The sequence below is a fragment of the Bombyx mandarina genome, chromosome 08 (assembly GCF_030267445.1).
Source record: "Bombyx mandarina strain Sakado chromosome 08, ASM3026744v2".
Classification (NCBI taxonomy): domain Eukaryota; kingdom Metazoa; phylum Arthropoda; class Insecta; order Lepidoptera; family Bombycidae; genus Bombyx; species Bombyx mandarina.
The window spans coordinates 9,806,352-9,829,954 of NC_143215.1; the positions used below are offsets into that span (position 1 = coordinate 9,806,352).

The 23,603-nt window shown below is 34.9% G+C and overlaps 1 protein-coding gene across 2 annotated transcripts in view; it reads left to right on the top strand.

The window, feature by feature from the left end:
- The window catches only part of mew (multiple edematous wings), a 96,957-nt gene extending 73,439 nt beyond the window's left edge, over nt 1–23,518 (top strand). Inside the window, exons 2-17 of one of the 2 annotated variants that reach the window (XM_028183580.2) lie at nt 11,623–11,750; nt 12,616–12,639; nt 14,220–14,337; nt 14,446–14,559; nt 14,644–14,855; nt 14,998–15,223; nt 15,303–15,699; nt 15,867–16,247; nt 16,549–16,744; nt 16,948–17,099; nt 17,368–17,618; nt 17,960–18,062; nt 18,979–19,114; nt 19,735–20,021; nt 20,990–21,214; nt 21,741–23,518. In XM_028183580.2, the coding sequence (XP_028039381.2) occupies nt 11,623–11,750; nt 12,616–12,639; nt 14,220–14,337; nt 14,446–14,559; nt 14,644–14,855; nt 14,998–15,223; nt 15,303–15,699; nt 15,867–16,247; nt 16,549–16,744; nt 16,948–17,099; nt 17,368–17,618; nt 17,960–18,062; nt 18,979–19,114; nt 19,735–20,021; nt 20,990–21,214; nt 21,741–21,977 (3,187 nt within the window). In that variant the 3' untranslated portion in view covers nt 21,978–23,518. The remainder of the gene's footprint in view (nt 1–11,622; nt 11,751–12,615; nt 12,640–14,219; nt 14,338–14,445; nt 14,560–14,643; nt 14,856–14,997; nt 15,224–15,302; nt 15,700–15,866; nt 16,248–16,548; nt 16,745–16,947; nt 17,100–17,367; nt 17,619–17,959; nt 18,063–18,978; nt 19,115–19,734; nt 20,022–20,989; nt 21,215–21,740) is intronic. The other variant, XM_028183582.2, reaches the window with a different exon arrangement.
- Nucleotides 23,519–23,603: the final 85 nt, after the last annotated feature.

Consider the following 23,603-nt stretch of genomic DNA (forward strand, 5'->3'; position numbering starts at 1 on the left):
AGAAACTCAGTGGGCTGTGTCTGTGGGTTAATTCGCTCGTCGAGCCCTTCGTCGCAAGCGACGGGTTCGACGAGGACGGTGACCGGTGCTTGTATTGCCTAAAAGCACCATAATGCGACCAATACCGCAGGCGGGTACCGAATTTGTAATGCAATACATAGTCTACTAATTTTCAGAAATTACTCCCACGGTGAATGACTAACATGGTGTAATAAAAATTAAATCCGCAAAAAAATGTGGTATTCGCCTTTACTAGAGAATTGAGGTATAGACCTCAAATCGCAAGATGGATGACGGCATTCGCGTTATGGTGTCTATGGGTAACTTAAAATTAAATGGGCCGTGAGCTCATTCACTGGCCTAAACAATAACATTGCGCTTAATCTCTTCGCAATAACGTTTTATTGGTGGTAGAAGTATTGGAAGCCCGCTCACCTGAGGTAGGTCGTGCCTATTTTTGGCGCCAAATAGTCGTGAATTCCGATATGCAAAATGAAACAGCCAATGTACGATAAAATTTTGATTATGTTTAAAAGTCAACGGTGTTCAAGTTCTGTGGCGGTGATAACCACTTAACACCAGGTATGCGGAGATCTTGTCTACCCATATCGTGCAATATTATTTTCATAGAAGTTTCAATGTCATTTCTCTCATTGAGATCTTTCATTTCAGGAAGAAGCTCAAAAATGACGAGAAAGTACAGTTAAAGTTAGATAGCGGTAAAGTGATGAAGTTGCGTAATAAAATTACAATTCGTGTAGTCTTGCGGTTACGTTGTTACGGATACTACGTGAATGAAGACTTGAAGTGAAATTATCTCGAACCATACTCGATTGACAACGAATGCGGTCAACAAAAGTAATAATTTAGAAAATGAAGATTTTTCCTCTTGTAATTCAATAATATGTATACAAAAATAATCATTGTAAATTATATAACATACTAATATAATAAATATTATATACTTTTAACACAGTAAATGAAGAACATATGATTTTTGTTTGTAAAATATGCAGAGTAAAAGAAAACAATGCGAGGCTTCGTTAATAAAACTTAGTTGTAGTTAAAATTAAACTTTCGACATATGTTTCGGGGTTTCCGATGAAATATTACTTTCACTTGTACGTTTTTTTTTCTGATAATCTGACATCTTTCAATAAATGGTTTTGTGTCTAGTGAAGGGTTATCTTACGCAGACCTAGGGCTCAGCCCACGGGACGCCCACATGAATGATATTACTGTTATTACCGCTAGCAATCACTCGTTTCGGTTTGAGGTGAAAGATAGTTGAATAAAAAGTTTCTTTGCCTGTTTGTTTTAATTCGCAAAAATGACAACTGCTTTTAACGAAACGCTCTGAATCAATTTGAAAAGCATTATTATCTTAATTTTATGTACCGTATACCATGATCCCGTGAGATCACGATAGTACGATACGTTAATTAGATAATCGAAAAGTCTGATTGATTCCTAATTTTTAATTAATGTCGAATTAAATATTATAATCTCGAACTCCAACTACCGTACTCATGCAATCTTGTCTACGACTCGTAAAAAAAATAAAAATATGACACTTTCAGTGTTAAAAGCCCTTTGAAAAGCTGAAAAATTACCACACCTTTTTTTTTTGTTACAACAACGCGATTGATCGGAAAATGAAAATACTAGAAATCACATCGTGGATAATTTCAAGCACGTTTATATAAAATTTTATTTAATTTTTCTAAATCGCCAGTGCCGCCGGTAATTTAGTTACCAAATATTATTCGAAACATAATGAATATCATTAAAATAACGTGTATTATACGAGACATGAAGCATCACGATCGTATGTGATTGTGATGATAAAAACGGGTCAAGAACGAGTTGCATCGAGGGATATGCAGAAGTCACGAACGCTGTGTGAGTTGACGAGCGCTAATGAAAGATCGTGAGAGAGATAGGCGACCGTCGGGCAACTGTGTTCAGCAGTTAGTGTTTTATTTATTTCATTTATACACGATTCTACCTTTGCAGCACATTTCCATTTCCATTATCAACGCTATCAATGCGAAAGTAAGTTTGTTTGTTTGTTACGGTTTTGCATCTTAACTATTAAATCGGGTATCGTGAAATTTTGGATGCACATCGGGTACCTTTTATTAAATAAGGGTACCTTTTATTCAGAAATATAATATGCTATACCCGAGGGATTTTTTTCTGCATTAAAGATAGTGACGTCGCGAATAAGTTTAGTATATATATACACGTTTTGGAGAAACTCACGTTTTTTTTAATCAAACAAAATTTAATATCCTAGTAAAAAGTATCATAATAAACTGCCGAAATTTTTCTTGAATATGAATATTAATGAAATATGAAAATTAGCTCTGACTGATATATGCCAATCTTTTCAAACAAACAAACCGTTTTCGCCAAAGAATCGAACCTAGAGTCCGTGATGCAGTGGTCACTACTAGTAGTCTAGTAGTGAATCAATCATCAGGATCAACTTGATCAGATCAGAATAAAAGTATCGAGTTTGTTTGTAGTTATTAAATATTTTTTATTAAACAAATAACAAGTACTAACAAAGTGCACCAATGGTATTTTATTTTTGGCGTTAATATCTATTTCTTATTTATCCGTAGCTAAGAGACGATTACAATACAGCTTACTATTAATAATGCGGATCGGAAATTGCTTTATAATTAATTAACACATCGGATTAGGATGTAGATAAAACGGGGACGATATAAAGACTGAGACAATTATTATTTTTTATTATTTTTTTATTGCATAGATGGGTGGACGAGCTCACAGCCCACCTGGTGTTTAGTGGTTACTGGAGCCCATAGACATCTACAATGTAAATGCGCCACCCACCTTGAGATATAAGTTCTAAGGTCTCAGTATAGTTACAACGGCTACCCCACCCTTCAAACCGAAACGCATCACTGCTTCACGGCAGAAATAGGCGGGACGGTGGTACCTACCCGTGCGGACTCACAAGAGGTCCTACCACCAGTGATTACGCAAATTATAATTTTGCGAGTTTGATTTTTATTACACGATGTTATTCCTTCACCGTGGAAGTTAATCGTGAACATTTGTTAAGTACGTATTTCATTAGAAAAATTGGAACTCGCCTGCGGGATTCGAACACCGGTGCATCACTACATACGAATGCACCGGACGTCTTATCCTTTAGGCCACGACGACTTCAATCAAATCTAATCTAATTTTGTTTTAATCAAATCTAATTTTGTTTTATCACACCGATCTCATATTAAAAGAAGAAAGCTTCAAAGCGTATTTTTTTGTTTATTAGTATATTAGTAAATAACTTTCGTTTATAATAAAATCTCTAACTAAAAATGTTAATAAAATTTAATCTCCTTGAGAACTCGCACAAGTTACCACACCAAAGTCATAAACTATAAAATCAGTCAGACTTAAACAATAAATCGTGAATGTCACACATGATGGCATATAATCGATTTACAACCACAAGACGCAAAGGAGACCGAGAACGTCTTACACCTAACAAATCAATGTTAGATTTTACGCGCTTAAAGGAGAAAGAGGATAAAAAAGATTGAATCGATTATCGATTTTAGGAAGAATCGAGAAATGATAATTTAAAAAGAATTGTTTATTTTGTTGTTTTTTATTTTTTTGTATTTGGTTGTTTATGTGTGAAACATAAATTCAAAACTAGCTTTTAATCATCGAACGACTTATTTTTACATAGCCAAGATAAAAACTTCATTACTTGGCCGTTTTGGAGTCGTCGTGGCCTAAAGGATAAGACGTCCGGTGCATTCGTATATAGCGATGCAACGGTGTTCGAATCCCGCAGGCGGGTACTAATTTTTCTAATGAAATACGTACTTAATAATTGTTCACGATTGACTTCCACCGTGTAGGAATAACATCGTGTAATAGAAATCAAAACCGCAAAATTATAATTTGCGTAATTACTGATGGTAGAACCTCTTGTGAGTCCGCACGGGTAGGTACCACCGCCCCGCCTATTTCTGCCGTGAAGCAGTAATGCGTTTCGGTTTGAAGACAGCCGTTGTAACTATACTGAGACCTTAGAACTTATATCTCAAGGTGGGTGGCGCATTTACACCGTAGATGTCTATGGGCTCCGGTAACCACTTAACACCAGGTGGGCCGTGAGCTCGTCCACACATCTAGTATCACGTCGCGTTATTTTTAGTTGTCGTCATTTTTAGTCAGTATTATACTTCGGAACAAGTAATTAATGTTTCGAAGCGACAAAGCAGCTTCATGTGAGTACTTTCGTTCCGCTCACGACTCATACGTGATTATGTACAGAGTTAATTGAGAGGCTCTACGCTTATTTCTCAAAAGATTGAGCGACAAAGTAAGGGGAAACTGTTGTTCCCTGTTCCAAAGACTTTAAGATGGATGTTGCATTTTGAATGAGCGTGTTGAATTATGCCGCCAGATCAGAGCACGTTAAGCAATATGTACTCTTGTTCATTGATTTGAAATTCGTTCAATTTCGCTGAGGATTTTTTCGTTATTATACACAATATTAGATCCAAACAAATTGGGGGTATAAAACAAAGGCGGTCTGTATTAAAAGCCCTCTCTTGAAGTCGGCGTCGGCTAAAAAGAAGCAGAAAACTTCGTAACTCACAAACACCAAAGACTCGAATAGGGGCATTGCGATGTATTGCTCAAAACAAAGCGTCATGTTCCGTTTACTAGTAAGGGGGAGATTTTTGCTTTCTTAATGATTTTATCACGTCGTGCACTATAAGCACTTTTAGCTATACAATAAAATAGTGTAGGTCGTTTTCGAATCGTTTCGACCATGTTTTTTTGTTTTTTTTTTTTTTAAATATCCGCACTTATGTACAAAACATTGTCTTCGTCCATCGACAATATTTCTTTTATAGTTTATTAGCGTCAATATTTATTAGTTTTTGCTATGTGTCATTCAAATTAGTAATAAACTTCTCTCCACGGTTCTCCTTTCATGACCTTGGTATTTTTGTAGTCCACTCATCACTAGGCGGGACATAAAATAATTTAAGATTTTTTTTTAAGGAAAGTCATTGGTATTTTGGTTTTATATTTGATATTTTTACATAGATAAAGAACTATCGTTCAAAATTATTTTTAAATTCAATTCGCATTGAGCACTGTTACTGGACAGGTAGCAAAATTGCGAACATGAAATTGCTTATTTCCATACAATTAGCGTTGCGCACGTTGGAGCACGTGTCCCTGCCGACAAGCATTATGTCTGCAAGCCCTCACACAAAGCGCTTAAATGTTTAAACATTTCATTCAAACGCACTCGACTTAGTATTTTGTGTCTCATTATATTATTCACGACCAGTTTATTGCTCACTCTGTTTTTAACCTAACCTTTTGTTGAATAATTAAGTTTTATATAGATACAGAATATGTTTAGTCCGCACCGCATTATACTATTTGCTTGGTTATTTTACGCAAAATACCTTTTTTTTTTTTTTGTCAGGAGGAAATCGCCGGACTTCCGCCCTTCACTGGGGATGGAGGGCGGGGCATGTCGGAGTCGAACCGACTAAAACCTCCTGTCTCTCAACAACCAACGTCCAAACCTCGCATGAGACAAAACTCATGAAAAGGCAAGGGGGGGAAAGTGAAGCGTTTAGTGCGGAGCACATCTCTCGCATCACCCTCCCCCTCGGGACGCCGGACTGGCGGTCGTCGGCGCCACGACCACCAGCCCTCTCGGTCGGCAGGCTATCCGAAGCCCGCCTAGATGGCACCGGTTAGAATGGTCTATCCTACGGAATACCCCGCTGGGTCAGAACCAGCGTGGGTTGAGGATAGCCGGCCTTCCATCACCCGGATGCTCATGCATAAAACGCGTGCAGAGCAGCTTGCACGTCGTCTTCTTAGGCCCCCTTCGCCGGTCCCCAGGCCGACATGTGAGGGAGACCCGAAACACTTAGAGGAGACCCGAAACACTTAGAACGCAAAATACCTTAAGACTTTCAAAAGACTATTATTCCTTTTTTAATAATTATGAATTTGATCTACCTCAATCTAAGCTGTTTTCAAACTTATAGCGATTGTTTGAACGGTAAATTCTTCAATTTTAAACCAAGCTCTTCACAAAGTTTGGTCAGGTAAAGTCCAATACCTGTAATATAACTTTTAATACAGAAATGTTTCTGTATTGAAATTGAATATTTCGACCATAAAATAAGAATGGTGCGATCAACGAAATATCTCACCTTTTTTTGGAAAGCTTTTGCATTGTAGCTTTTGCATTGTCGTATGTGCAAAGAGCTCAAGTTGCACCTGGCGTTAATCTATTACTACAACGAAACCTTAGGCCGTCACTTGGAAACGTAATTTCGAATATTATATTTAATAAATAAGATAGCCAATCAAACCACGGCACGAATAGATAAATACTAATAATATTACGAAATCTGATTTTTATAGTAGGGCAAACCTAAATACTACATATATTTCTTTTTTGGATAGCTAACGATGTAATGACTCGTGTCATAGCTCTAACTACTGCAGTGCCTGTATATATGTCTAGTATTGAAGGCTAAACCATTATTTAAGATTTATAAGTCTATAGAATATGACATATTTTTGTTGGTTACAATTAAACCGGCTTTAATTTTTCAACCAAAGCGTTTGGAAACAAAAGCTGTGTTACGTCTTACCTTAATCAAAATATTCACGATTATGGACGCATGTAGCACACTTATGACAATAAAGTCTGTACAATGGGTGGGAAGGGTTTGCGGTGGACCACCGGCGAAGCCGCGTCCATCGAGTCTTCGAAACCATCCTGAGATCTGTCACTGCTTGTGTATTTTACGACCTGAGGTATATATGCGGGACCATTTATCGTAATAGTGCTCACAATATTCTGTTTACGTTCAACGGATTCAAAATTTAATTTGAAGCCTTTTCCTCGTGATCTTGAAAGTCGAAAGTTCAATTTCACTAATTGACAAGTTCCGTGATAGCGTCGTAATTTTGATTTCGTAAAAATACAGCAAATTTTAAAAGTTTCAAATTTTCTTCTTTTTCTGCGACGTCAGACCACAATCGTTGTTAAAAATGGTTATTTGAAGTCGGTACACACGATTATTTTAGCAAAGTTTTCAGAAATATCCAGAACATTTCCGTATATGCTATTAATTTAGTACACAAATCAAATATTGATAATTTATTATCTTAAAGTTAACACAATTCGTTTTCTAGACACACTTTTCAAAATCATTAAGATATCATTCCGAAATTTAGTTAGTTAAATTATATTCACATCTTATGAATATCCGGTTTTTATTATTAAACCTAAGAGAATTGAATGATAATAATCAGTTTTCAATCCATTCGATTCATACGTTCACATAAGCACGTATCATGTCGGTAGTGTAATGGAGTCACGTCGAACATGTGCCGATATGCTATTCCGCGTCAATAGCGCACAGACTTCGGTAGCTCTTTGATCTCCCCAATTGATTTAATCAAATCTTTCAACAATAGATCAGCGTCTTACCACCGTTCTCATTGCCTTAATGAAGTCGTTCTGATTGAGGAGACGTCGTTTAGAGTTTAACATCAATTGTATTCGTAACCAGTTGATTGCTATGATCACAGATGAAGATAGCCGTTAATTAAATTTAGGCCTACTGATAATGAAAATCATCTGATCTTTAAGATCGATTAGTTGATTGAATTGAAGTTATTGGACGTTTGAAAATCTTAATTGTCATAAAATAAATATGTTAATAGATTTCAATAAAAGAATCAACGTGTTTCAATTACGATATAGAAAAATATACACTGGGAACCCTAAAACTGAATTTAGGATGCTAAATTGATGACCCACGACAAAAACCATTTTATTGTCACTGCTATCTAAATAGTTGTGCAATATGGTATCGCTATCGGTCGTTGTCAAGGATTGATAGTTGTATTGATGGAAATTTATCGCCCTTTTGATAGGTGCGGCCCAAGGATACGATACACGAGACAGAGCCTAGGAGCGGCCTTTGATAGACAGTAGATGATGTTTGCATTTCGTCGCTTAATGGAAGGAGTAAAATTGTGCTCAAATATATCGCCTTACACTGTTGTGAATACATTTATATTGATGTCTATGAAGCAATAAATGTGAAGCGTAGGCGCATACGTCGGATCATACCAATGAGGGCACGATCGATGACATGGATGTGGGCGCGGAACTACGCCAATCGTAAATGAGCCCTTTGTGTTTTCAATTGGCTATAGGGGTTTGACCGATTGCCTTTCGCAGCTTTCAGCGCAAGCCAGCTGTCATTAAGCGGGTAAAAAAAAATATTAATACACATAAAAGCTTAAAACTATCACAACACACGAATAAATAACATAACGGTTTCAACGGAAATTTATTTAAAGTGGAGTTAGTGAGCTTTCTCGGGTTTGTCTAAGAAAATGTTTAGATAAGGTACATATGTCGCAACATCGAGTGAAACAATGAAGTCTTAATTGTAAGTCTGTGCTTTTCTAATGCCCTTTTAAAAGTTTAACGACCCTAAGGACGTGTGGGTGTTGATATTGTATGGTACAGAGTGGAAAATCAGAGATCAAGAACAATGCTTGTAATAACGATAACCAAATGATAAACAATGGAAACAAGATGTATCTGCAAGATGTTTTATGAGGATACTAGTTAAGCGCAGACACGCTACGTTGATTACCGTGAAATTTGATATACATAGAATACCACCAATATGTCAAAACTACTCATGTACCTGCTATCCGTTAATTGCACTATGTAAAAAATCTTATCTGAAGTGCTAAATCCCATAGACCATGAAGTTTTACGTAAATAAGAGGAAAGAGGCGCTAGCTAATTGAGCAAGTAGAAAAAAAAACTGCAATTTTTTTTATATGTTTCTAAATTTGTAAGAATTTAATTTTTGTTTTATTGTTTAAAAAAACATAATTAATAAATTTTATTGTAAAATATCAGACGAAATTTCTACCCATCGTCCCCTAACCCCATTATTTATAAGATGAGACTAGCGGCCCACTCCGGCTCCGCTCGGGTCTTTAACAAAAATTTCAACGATATTTGACGTTTTATTTTTTTAAATAAAATAACACTTATTATGGCATAACTATAATAGTTAGACATATGCTGTTGCGACACTTTTTTGTAAATAATAATGTGTTCTACAAAGTCGTAGTACATTATTTTATTCTATCATCAATAGTTTTCGCAGGGCACGCGATGTAAAAAATATTTTAGGTAATTTTTTACACCTTTGGTTACATTATTGGAGATTTATTAAGGATCCCTATTGTTTTTTCAAAAAAGATTATAACCTATGTCACTCGGGAATAGTGTAGCTTCCAAACTGTGAGAGAATTTTTCAAATCGGTTCAGTAGTTTCGGAGCCTATTCAATACAAACATACAAATCTTTCCTCTTTATAATATTAGTATAGATAAACTCGTTTAATGCTGTTTCTTATTATGCTATACTTTGATGAAATGTATACTCCGCGTTAAGCGTTATGTTCATACACTACTTCAATAATAGTATATAAACCGGTCACCGTGCTCGTCGAACCCGTCGCTTGCGACGAAGGGCTCGACGAGCGAACTGACCCATAGACACAGCCCACTGAGTTTCTCGCCGGATCGTCTCAGTGGGTCGCGTTTCCGATCCGGTGGTAGATTCTGCGAAGCACTGCTCTTACTAGGGTCAGTGTTAGCAACTCTCCGGTTGAGCCCCGTGAGCTCACCTACAATCGTTAGGGTGAAGCTGAAATAGCCTCTCAAGGCTATCAGCATAGGTAGGAAAAAAAAAGTATATACAAATATTGTCTGGTTTCTGATATAAATATAATATAAATAATTTTTTTTATTTAATATAATTAATCGACGAGGTTGATAGAAGTCGTTGTCGCCTAAAGGATAATTAAGATAAGGCTGGTGTATTCGTGGCGGTGCAATCGAAATCTTCAGTCAGGTAAAAATTTTTTTAACGTAATACGTACTTGACTCATATTCACGAATAACTCATATTTAATTTCAGAAAGACGATAACAGGATATTCATTATTGGAATGGATAAGTTCATCATTCCATGAGGCCATGACCAATGCTGTAATTGAATCCAAATGGAATAGATTACGATTTGACATCGAATTATAGACCGTAATCGATTTGTAACAAGATGATCGATTGTTATTTGCGAGATTCACTTATTGGAATATTTATCCGTAGCGACATAAAAACGTGTTTTATTCCATATCAGTTTTATCATGTAACCAAATGTTATTATTTAAAAAAAAAAAAATTCAATTCCATTAATTTGAATTCTCCAAATCCTGTTAAGAATATCTGAATAAATCTTATCGGTGGCCTGAATTATTAAATTAAGAACGTTATATTTTTAAATACAAATAGTAATAAGATAAAAAAAAGAATAATTGGCGGCCAAGTAGAGCTTTTGATCGTACTTAATGATCACATTTTGAAGTAATCCCTAAGTTATTTATTTATCCATTAGATCATCAATAAAATTATCAATACGACGTGCTTAATCTAGTGAATAAGTATGTACTAATTTTTATTTTATAATACATACTAAATACATTTATGATTTTAATTAGTTTTTCCTTCAATGCAACATAGATACAGGAATCATAACAATTTAAATGAATTCACAGAACGTTAAATATTAAAATCTACCTAAAACTATTTTTCCTGTTTTAGTCACGGTCTCTTGAATAGTAGCTTAATATGTATTAAATTAGTATATTTTAGTTGAATTTGCCATCACTTATCTATATGTCTGAAACAATAGTAACAAGTACAATTCAAATGCTCACAGTTGAAAATTAAAAAGGTGATTTCGGTAATTCCTTGAGGTCTATACGAACAGCGCATAATCTTCACGACCATTACTATCCTATAATGATGGAATGAACAGCCCACAAATACCGTATAATCACATCCGCCTCGTTAGCGCTGCTTGAATGGATCATGTTTTACAACCATACATTGATTTGCCAATGAATGCGGGGATAATGATGGAGACTCGTTTCAAAATTCATAGCTTCAACTTTTTCATTGTAAATATTAACATGACGTCAGTAGTTCAGGTATAAAAAAATGTAAAGGAAAGGAAATAAGCCAGCAGCGGAACAGACTTCAAGTTTTTTTGCTATGTTTAAAATAGGAACTAAGAAATCGAAAAGAGAAAAAGAATCAATTTTTTTTTTAAAAAGGGAATCGAACTATCTTTTATAATTAAACTTTTTTTAACAGTGCAGATTAAACATCACAACAAAAATTTATGTTTTTTATTTACATATTTATCTTTTTATTACTTTGATGGCTGGACGAGCTCACAGCCCACCTGGTGTTAAATGGTTACTGGAGCCCATAGACATCTACAACGTAAATCCGCCACCCACCTTGAGATATAAGTTCTCAGATCTCAAGTTACAACGGCTGCTCAACCCTTCAAACCGAAACGCATTACTGCTACACGGCAGAAATAAGCAGGGTGGTGCTACCTACCCGCGCGAACTCACAAGAGGTCCTACCGCCAGTAAAAATGTGCATTGTTGTATATTTTCAGGTTGCTTGTCGGAGCTCCGTTAGATCAAAATCTACAACCGAACACAACAAAGTCTGGCGCTTTATGGAAATGCAGTCTCAGCCCAGACACGAACGACTGCGAGCAGATTATTACAGACGGGAAACGAAGTGAGTTGTTTTACGCCCATACGATTAGGGTTCATATTCGTGAATTCATTTCACAAACAGCCGTTATACATTTTGTAAAATGCTAGAAATTTAAAAGTATTTCATGGCATTGATCGGAATTCGTAATGGCGATAAAAAAACTACATATTTAAATTATTTCAGACTTTGTCGAGGAATAACGGTGCTACATTTAATTTATATTGAAAAAAAAAAAATGGTACCGCCATTATTTCTTTTTTGTTCATAATACTTTTCAAGTTTTATTTCTCAACTGGAATCCAAATTAAATTCAAATGCATCTTGACATTTTATTATCTTTACTGAATAATGTCATTATTCCATCTATATCTGTTCATTAAAATTATCGCTGATGTCATAACTTTGAACACTATATCTAAAAAATGGGTTTTTTAAATCATCTTCATCCTCGATCTTAAACAGTGATGATCTGGTCCTTTGTATTAAGATTCGCAATTCTGTAATAAATTATTTTAACCATAATTTACTCCTAGTAGATGTTTCGGTATTTATATTATTAAACGAGAAAAAGGTTTGTTTTAATCTGTGTGTTTAGTTTCTAGTCTAATAGGGTAATAGGTAGTTAGTTCTCCACGTGTTTAAATAATGCGAACGTAGTTTTAGTATTTAGCGACACATTTTTAATTCAACAGATTATCTAACACGAATTGTATTATACATACTTAGAACTATTTACGTTTTAGAAATTTAGAGTCATTAGAGAATGTAGAAATGTGCACTTTGATAATTTACTACCTGGATTTACGTTAGGAACTGTCATATATGTTTAAGCAAATTTATAGATATTAACTAAAATGTTGTCTTTTGTCGATGGTGTTCCAAACAGCGGAGTACGGCACGATAAATACGAGTAAGTGAGCTGTGGTCTCGATCTCCTTATTATATTTTAATACTGCTCTATGACTAATGTGAACTAATTGCTATGATTTAATTTTGATTTTACTAATAGCCCAAAACTTTACGCGCGAACTTCAGCTGGAACAATCATGAACATAAACGCATGTGCATCATTCACGTAGCTCCAAAATTTTTTTTGCACTTGTTACAATTTAATATAACTAAAAAAATTGGGATATATTTTCTTGTTTATGCTCTCAATCGATAATTAATCGGAAAAATATTGAAATTGGTCTCAAGAAAATATATCCTCACATAATTATAAGTTAGCACTAACAGTACGCAACAGCACGGAATTACATGCTTATGCCGCGCACATTTATTAAACTTTTAGTGAATCGCTGATAATAGCAATGTCAATTTGAAAGCTCAGTATGTATTGACAAATTATTTAGTGCTTCGAATTCGTTTTGATTTAGAGCTTTCGTTAAAATGAAATACGTACTAAAAATAATAATCATAGAAATGTGAATAGTGTAGACAAATTAGTAGTTCGAACGGTAATTTCAATGAATTTACAAAAAAGTAACAGAAAAAGGTGACTGGTTCAAATGTAAATTAAAATAGAAAACAGTATTGCACAGTAAAACTAAAAATATAAAATTTAACAACATTAATAAATTTATTAATCACGTAAAAGTAAAATTATAACAACAGTAAATTTCGTACTGAAAACCAATTTATGTCTGGCATAAACACGCGTAACAGATATTAAAAATACCGTCTAACAAATAAAAGCTGGGCCGATTAACAGATGTCTCTTTAAAATGTAACATTATGCAGTATTTCAAATTAAAACATTCTGGTGCTCTTTTGGTGTATTAACGAATCGGCCAATTATTAATATCCAAATTATTAATATCAGTAACTTAGATTTCGATAACGTTCATTAACACGAGACCACAATTTAAAGCCGTATCTTCTGTATTGTCTTCGATTTGTTTTCAGGTTTTAGCTGTCACCTTTATTTTTATCACTTTAGTTTAGATTTGGTCACTATAGGTTTTGATTTGTTGAAATGAAGTGCATGATTTGCTAAAAAAAATTAGCTATGTATATGCACGATTGTTGAAGCCATGAATTTTATGGATCTTATCTTATCTTTATCACCGGATCATCAATAACACTGCGACACTCGCCTGGTTGCAAAGCTTTGCATCTGCCAAGAACATCACATATTTTGGGATTTCTACAAGTGATTTAGATCAGAATGCAATGATCAAGTTGAATCTTTATCCATTTCTAGCTTTCGCATACAGGACAAATTGTCATTTGACGAATGAAAATGGTTTTTATATTAATGTTTTTGGGTTGAGTTTTTAATACCAAAATAACATGGTTTTATCCGAAGAAGCTAAATGTCTCTTACATATTTATGTGTCTAATATATGAAGCTTAGCAAAATTTTGCTTTATCAATTAAGATATTTTGTTTAATTTTACATACATAACATTTTAAAATGTAACTTTTTCTTATATCTTGCATGATAATGGCAACTGATAAGTTTATAATGTTTTGTTATAATTTATTTAGCACTGGATTCTGATCATCTATCGGGTCCTTATTCAGACGAGATCAAGGAAGGCCAATGGCTCGGCGTGACTGTTCGAAGTCAGGGTCCTGGCAAAAAGGCTGTAGTTTGTGCTCACAGGTAAACTATTGCATAGAAAAAAATTTACACTAAAAACTTAGAATGCGTCTTTTTGATAATAATTATTACATAATGATGTATTTTTATATTGGAATGACAAATCCGCAGGTACATTCGAAAGATTGGACAACTGCAATTCGGCCAAGGACTGTGTTACACTTTCAAAAACACTCTACAACTACACGAAATCACTGAACCTTGTAGAGGAAGACCTATTACTAGGTAAACGCTTAGGGTGGAAACCTTCTTATTCGTAATACGTGAATATTTGCACAGTATACATATATTCAATAAAAACATTTACAGAGAACACGAAGAATATGGTTTCTGTCAAGTAGGAACAAGCAGTACTCTATTGGATGATGAAACATTAATCCTCGGCAGTCCGGGACCGTATGCCTGGCGAGGAACAATATTCGCACAAGATATGACCGACGAAATGTTTGTCCGAGATAATGTGGTCTATAGTGCACCTGTCACTGATGGTGCTAGTCCTGTCGAGAAATACAGCTACCTGGGTAAGTCCGGTGAAAATTTACTTTCAACTAATCCTGCTTCCTTTAAAATGTTTTTTTTTTTCAATGATAGTTCTACGTATTTAGAAGATGAAAGTAAATGTTTACTAGGAACTATTTTAAATATAATATTTTTCCATGCCAGGAATGTCAGTAGCAGGTGGAATGTTTTTTGGAAACAAGTCCTCTTACGTAGCCGGTGCACCCCGGGCCCAAGGGACTGGTCAAGTTGTAATTTTCAACAAAAAAGACACCGCTGATTGGGGCAGAACGGACTTAGATATTCTTCATTTTACACTCATTCTGAAAGGAGAACAGTTTGGGTCCAGCTTTGGATATGAAGTGGCCGTGGCTGATGTTAATGGAGATGGGTGCGTTTGATTGGTTAATAATAACCACTTGCTTTGAATCAAATTTACAAAATTAGACTTAATCGCACCACATTTTCAGATTGCCGGATCTTCTAGTCGGTGCACCATTTTATTTTTCACGAGATGCCGGTGGTGCAGTGTACTTATATCTTAATAAAAATCAAAACTTAACAAAAAAGTTCGATTTAAAGTTGACTGGAAAACAAGAATCACAGTTTGGTATTTCCATTGCTAATGCATCAGACTTAAACAAAGATGGTTGTCAAGATATAGCAATCGGTAGTCCTTACGAAGGGAATGGAGTTGTGTATATTTATATGGGTAACCGTAGAACTGGTTTGAATTCAATACCAGATCAGGTTATTTCAGCTGAAAGCTTACCAATCGTATTGAAGACATTTGGCTACTCGCTTTCAGGGGGTATTGATTTAGATGCTAATGGATATCCTGATTTGTTAGTTGGCGCGTATGAGAATGTAAGTTTGGTTATGTTTTTTTTTAATTAACTGTACTCGCACTAATAGAATTTGTGTTCACCTAAACGTATAAAAAATATCGTCATAGCTAGCACGTGTAAGTTATCATTTACGAGCATTCGCTGCTAATGATCTGTTTAATGATACAACATCAAATTTAATTACAGAGCAGCGTCGCTTTAATACGAACGAGACCGATCATTGACATAAAGACGTCAATACGACCATCGAATACTATAATTAATATCGACCCGACGAAGCAGGGCTGTGAAAGAGATCCATCCTCAAAGTATACATGTTTCCACTTTCAAGCCTGCTGTACAATCGAATCTTTGGTGAAATCCACAAAAACGAATGCTCTAAAGTTGAATTATGTAATTGAAGCAGAAACGTTCCTTGGCGGGAAAAGATATTCTAGGGTGTTCTTGGATACAGAAAAGACGAACATAGTTAAAAAGTCAATTGTTCTGGACAAAGAAATCGAAGATTGCAGAGAACACATTGTTTACATAAAAAACAATACAAGAGATATTCAAACCCCAATAAAGGTAATAAATATCGTTGTGTAAGGCTGTGGTTGAAGTATTTCTAATGGCTATTATAAGACATATCTTTTGCTAAAAAAATTGGGTGACGAGCTAACTAACGGCCCTTGTTTTACATAGACCCTACGTAAATTGTAATCTAAATTTTAATTGTATTATATAATATCTGTCCCACCGTTCACATTCAAACGCATGATTGCTTCACGGAAGAAATCGGCAGGATGCAGGTGTATTCCAGTGCCGTCATCCAATTAATATTCAGATTTTTACTACTATACTCAGGTTTGATAATTTCGTTTTTTAGTTCCAAGTGACATATAAATTGGAGAATGTCGAGCCGCAATATTCTCCCTCTGGCACTTTGCCCAACATCGATGATTACCCTGTTCTCAATGCGACGGCGATGACAACCTTCAGCGCTCACTTCTTGAACGACTGCGGGACTGATGCGATTTGTGTTAGTAATCTAATCGTCAATCCTGTTTTACAATTACCAAAAAGTAAGTTTTCTTTATTCCCTTCTGTCTTGATGAGGTATACTGAAATCTTAGAGTAACGTTTAAAAATTGTTAACATTTTCAATCTAGGTCTAAAATATTTTTTCTATAAAGTTTTAATTGTTATGCACGATACAGTAAAAATGTTTTTTTTAAACTTACTGTCTTTAAGCATTAATTTATCAGTCACACGCGTAATCTTTCAGCGTCAGATGGCAAGTCGTACGCGCTCACATTAGGCCAAGAGGAAGAAATTAAGCTGTCAATAACTGTAGACAATTATGGGGAGTCAGCATACGAGAGCCAACTTTTCGTACAACACCATTCAAGTTTACATTACATCGCTGCAAATATAAGTGTAAGTGTTATTTTAAATACAATACAGTATTGTACATTTGTTTTTAAATGTAGATAGACAAATTTAAAGTTATTATTACAAAATCGAAACCGAACATATCTTATTTAACAACTAAATGAAACAATTTAGGTTGTTTATAAATTAAATACTGGTAATGCAAGATTTGGTTTTTAATAGTACTGTTAAAATGAGATTCACTGAAAAGAACTTTAATATTCATTTAACAGAGACATACAATTAGATTTCATTGGTAATGCGAAAATTCCAGGACAAGAACGTGATATGTACGAGTGTCAATAAAACGATAGTATCTTGTATGCTGGAGAATCCTTTCAAGAAGCAGCCGGAAAGTGCGGCTCCCATCACAATGAGGTTCGACGCAAGAGCACTTGAAGACAATGAGCCTTCAGTAGTGTTCACAGTTTGGGCTAATTCTACCTCCAAAGAATTGCACTCTGGGAAGAAGCCGGTTCAAGTCGAAGCCCTTGTAATTAAGAATGCTGAATTACTAATTAAAGGGTCAGTACCTAAGTTTTGATTAGTTTTTAAATATCGTGTAACTAGATGCTTGACCTCGTGCCTAAAACTTTTACACATCTCATACATACATTATTTTTATTACGTTAAGGTTATTATTTTGATATTTTATTACTTCGTTAGTTTTGAAGTCACCTTGACTTCTACACTCTGTGTCCCAAATTAAGTTCTGGGTGGAGTTAGTTTCTTTATTAAAGATTTTGTAGTTAATAGACGGCGTCGGATTTTTTTTAAATCCCAACATTGATGTGCCATAAAATCCACTGTTCATCAATAGAAAAAACACGATTCAAAAAATCACAATCAAAATTCCACATTTTCAGAGCTGCCCGACCAGAACAAGTTTTCTACGGAGGAGATATAAAAGGAGAATCTGCCATGACTTACTTCGATGACGTCGGTACAAGAGTGGTGCATACTTACCAGGTACAAAACTTAATAATGAATTACTTACAAATCAAAGATTCAAAATTAAACCTAGACTGAAAGTTTGAAATATTGATTGTCGTTACTGCTGGTGTATTTTGAGATTACGCACTGCAGTCTTGCCTTTTGCTCGCCCGAAATAATGACACGTTAATTGGTGGATCGTGATTCATCTGCCCATTGACAATAATATTATATATGTATGAAATTATCAGCGACTTGGTTCTTTTTACTATTAGATGGATCGATGCGCTTACCGGAAATTTTGTGTTAAGTGGCTATTGGTGTCCATGGATATCAGCAATGTAAATGCCGCCACCCATCTCCATAAATGATTTCTGAGTCTTAGTTTTACAGTATCTGCTCTACCCCACCCTTCAAATCGAAAGGTATTATTACTTACGTAATAGTCTTCACATGGTAATCTCTACGAATACCTAAACTCAGTGAACCGTGAGCTTATTCAGCCATATGGGGAATAACAGAATATTAACAAAATATCATGGCAATGCACCCATTATATTTTTCCCTTGTTTAAATGAATATTTTTACTGGTGGTAGGACCTGTTGCGAGTCCGCGCGGGTGGGTACCACCGTCCTGCCTATTTCTGCCGTGAAGCAGTAATGCATTTCGGTTTGAAGGGTAGGGCAGCCGTTGTAACTATACTTGAGACCTTAGAACTTATATCTCAAGGTGGGTGGCGCATTTACGTTGTGTATGTCTATGGGCTCCAGTAACCAATGTGCTGTGGGCTGTGAGCTCGTCAACCAATCTAAGCAATAAAAAAAAAAGACTGTTTATTTGATCGAATATACCAATGAGCAAAGATAAGATTCATGACAGTTAGGTTGTATGCACGTCTGGCTTCAAAGGCCATAGGAAAACAATAAATTCAAGCAATTTTATCAATTTCAGGTATTCAATGAAGGCCCTTGGCGCGTGTCTTCCGTGCAAGTTGTTATATTGTGGCCACATCAGGTAGCTTCTGAAAACGCACAGGGCAAATGGCTACTGTATCCCGAAGATGTTCCTACCGTCGACGGCGAAGCTGGTATTGTTTTATTTTATACTTATACGTACACTGAAAATAATACTATAGTATCTTACAGACTTACCTATATTTATAAGATACATAATACGGATAGTTAGTTCTACAGGTTGATATTTATTTGGTAACAGTAAATAAAAGAGGACAAAATGTTACAAAATGAGACATGTTTTTGCTCTTTTTTTTGTTGTTGCTTAGATGGGTGAACGAGCTCACAGCCCACCTGGTGTTAAGTGGTTACTGGAGCCCATAGACTACAACGTAAATGCGCCTCCCACCTTGAGATATAAGTTAATAAGTTCTAAGGTCTCAAATATAGTTACAACGGCTGCCCCACCCTTCAAACCGAAACGCATTACTGCTTCGCGGCAGAAATAAGCAGGGTAGTGATACTTACCCGTGCGGACTCACAAGAGGTTCTACCATCAGTAAATTATTTTCGTTTATTTATTAGTGTAAAGGAGTTTATACATATCACAAAATTTGAAAGAGGTCGAAGGCCCAATTGTATTGAAAACTGGACCGCAGACTAGAGCGCATTATTGCTTCGCTGCTGAAATAATCACGCCGACGCCCTTGTTTAATTGAAAAAAACAAGCGATTATGAAATTTATTTCTTTTAGACCAGAGTAATGGTGAGTGCTTTATCACAGAAAAAGAGATTAACCCCTTAAACCTGACGTCCAGACCTGGAACATTTGAGCCTTATTTAGAAAACTTGGAGATAAATCCATTCATGAGTACTGGAAAGATCAGCGTGAACTCTTATGAAAAACAACAAAATCAAAGTAAAGTTGTAGAATTATCTACTGCCAAGGAAAATAAAGTGAGAAGAAAAAGAGATAGTGACGTAGTTAAAGCCGAAGCATATACGGACAAAGATGGGCAGAGAAAACATGTGGTTAATATGGTAAGTAATTATTATCCGACCGCCCAGAGAACGCAGTCGATCCCACAACAAATTTAGTGCAAGTTACAAACATTATTCTAAGTTGACACGATGATTTATTTTTAAATGATAAGCAACAGAAATATTTTAATCGCTAGCATCAACGCCAACGCAAAGCTACATCGTCATTCAATCACAACCCGAGATTCTTTCAGTGTTCCTTTTATTATACAGTATCGTTTTGTTAGGTGCGGGAAAGACACGTGTAAACTAGAAACACGTGTGATCTAAATCAATTTAGTTGGAAAAAATTGCGTGTATATTCATTTTATTTTACCCGTGTCAATAGTAACAGCAACGCCTGATTATATTTCGTAAATTACAGTCATTCGTGGTACTGTTGAGTCAGCAGTGTGGTACCGTCTAACATTGACTAATTTGACTATTTCTCTTAAATTAAACAACAACTTTTTATTTCACATTGTCACCCTTTTCCTGTGTTACGGGAAGTACGGGTAAAATAAAACTATATATCGTCGTTGTCAAACCAAAATCTGCTATGTGCACTTTTTGAGATTTTTTGGTTTTTGAGAGTTTTTGAGATTTTTTGGCTTTTTCGTATAGTTCACAGCCCTATGTACCGTATAAATAAAACTGTTATTTGTCTATAGCTTTAATATTTATCTCTAACTTTCATTTGATATAGTTCTTAAAAATTCACTTCCATATAAAATTTTATACGAAAATGTTTTTACTTGTTAATTCAAAATAATTGCATCTAGCAGAATTTGGTTTGACAGCGACGATATTATAGTTTTCATTCTTCTCGAAACTATTATAAAGATATTAAAATATTGAATTTAAAAATCAGATTAGAACTATAAACTAAATTATAAACAAAAAATACTCGACAAAATATGCAATTGTAAGGGAATGTATAAAGTTTCTTGGTTTTCAACAACCTAAAATAATTTTCTTACATCTTACAGAGCTGCCAAAAGAAGACAGCGAAGTGCATACAATTTCAATGCGTGATCTATCGACTATCTCGGGCTCAGGCCACAACCATTACTGTGAAGGCTCGACTTTGGAACGCTACACTAGTAGAAGATTATCCCCGAATCAGCCATGTCAACATCGCTTCTACTGCGTTCATACATATACCAGATCACTACAACATCCATCAAAGCAAACAACACGATGATACCGCCACGGTAAGCTACTTGGGCATTTTAGGCAGCGGCTTGGCTCTGCCCCTGGCATTGCTAAAGTCCATGGGCGACGCTAACCACTCACCATCAGGTGGGCCGTATGCTCGTCTGCCTACAAAGGCAAACAATTTTTTTTTTACTTTACTCATATCCGTCACAGTATTATAGTATAATAATACATTTTGATTGATAGCGTTGCCAAAGATCTGTTTGTAGTGTAGGTAATATTTTGACATCGAATCGCTCTTAGAATGAAATACGTGCTAATATACTTACTATATGACTTGGTGAATTACGTATCAAGATAAAGTACAATAAAATTCAGTTACAAATTTTGATCATAGGAAAAGGTCGCCTTTTCGGGCTTTTGGAAGTATCTTTTTAAATCACAATACAAAAAGAATTAAAATAAAAAACATTTTAATTTTCCATCTTTTATTAGTGTTAATAATACGTGTAATTAGTATTAGGTATATTAAATTTAAGCAAACATTTCGTTCAAAGTGATTATGTTTTGTTTATTTAATAGGTGGAAACAGTCGCATATCCGGATTTGAAGATCAGCGAACCCACAGAAGTTCCTCTTTGGGTCATCATTATATCAGTAATTATTGGACTAATCGTTCTGATACTCCTCATCTTGGCCCTTTGGAAACTGGGCTTCTTCAAGAGAAGTCGTCCTGACCCTACTCTCTCAGGAAACTTGGAGAAAAACCACCACGAATCCAGTCCGTTCATAGGAAGAGATAGAAATAGCATTCGATAGCTAATACCGTGTGTGTTGAACACAATTTTCTGTGACAAACAGTGAACGTGTAAATAGTTAAATCTTGGACTAGGAATATTTATATCCCCGACTGTGATGTTATCTCTGCGACTATGTTATATCTTCTTTGAGGAGAATTGTGTGAATGTGATTGTTCTAAAATTATTTTACGTATGTTGACAAAAGTACATGTTTTATTTTTAAATGCATTTTTAGTTTTACGCATTTTTATGTTTATCTATTATTATATATATTTGCAATTTATGTATGTGTATATAAATTTGGTAGAACTAATAAGCCACGGGATAGTTCATATTTCTGGAATTACAACCGAGCGAATTTACCGTTCTATGAAAGAAATTCACACATTTCAAATCAGTTATTGTCAATGAATAATTTCTAATGTATTGTGTCTTTCAGTTATGTCTATAAACAAATTTAGAATGAAATATATTTCTTAGTGAAACGTTTTTTGAACGATTACTTATTTCGACTTTTCTCAGTTGTGAATGTCATTTAAATAAAGGTTAGTTTATTTATTGCTTAGTTTCATGAAGGAATTCACGGCCGATGTGTAAAGTGATTACCGGCGCCCTTCACAACTTGAACCAAACCGATTTTGAGATATGAGGTCGAAGCTACAATTATCATACAACTGTCTTCAAGCCAAAACACAGGGTGTGTCGCAGCCGAAATAGACACGAACCGCCCCACAACCGATATAAATAAATATATTTTAATAACTTCATGTGAGAGTAACAGACTGAGTTGTGTTGGTTCTTTATATCTACGTTTTACTGTAATGAACCGAATCTAAAATATATTATAGACATTGAAAAATTCAACAAAATCTAAAGTGCCAATTTTATTATACATGCGAAAATTAGTTTTATTGCTTTGCGTGCAAATGTTAGATTTTTTTTCGAACTCAATCAAATAATCAAAATGTAGCCGATTAAACTAAATACATATTAGTAATATTATACGTCTTAGGTAAAAACATGTCGAGTCCCGTGGTTTCTTAGTTCAAGGTAAATAATTATTGCCATATTATTTATGAATAGTTTAAGCGTATTATTATGACTAGATTATTTTGCTAGTCAAGAACCTTAATAATATTTACCGGCTGTACGTAGCGGAGACTCGTAAATTGTTGATTTCACATTTGTTTTTCTATTTATGTAAGTACTTAAAGAATTGAAGCACTATATTGACATTACCAAACTATGTTATAAGTAGTATAATTTTATACACGACTTTGCTTGTTAACTTCGTAGGTGCCTACTATTATTTAAATGTAAATTATTGTAAATATACATGTACTTAAGAATAAATTTTCTTTCGTTTGAGGTATTCAAAATTTATACTAAGCGCACTGCCAAGAAGACTTACTACATATTTGTACATGATAATAATAATAATAAAAATGATCACGTATTTAAATGAAAACACTGGTTGTGATTACTTTACAATTTTCAACAGTTTAATGTCTACTTAAATAGTTCAGTAGAATTTGAATAAATTGTGCCATTTTGATAAAATTTGTTTTATTTGAAAAACCAGTTTATAGAGTTCATTTGAATTTCAAATTGGAATGTCGAAAGAAAACTTGTAGGTTATAGTGAA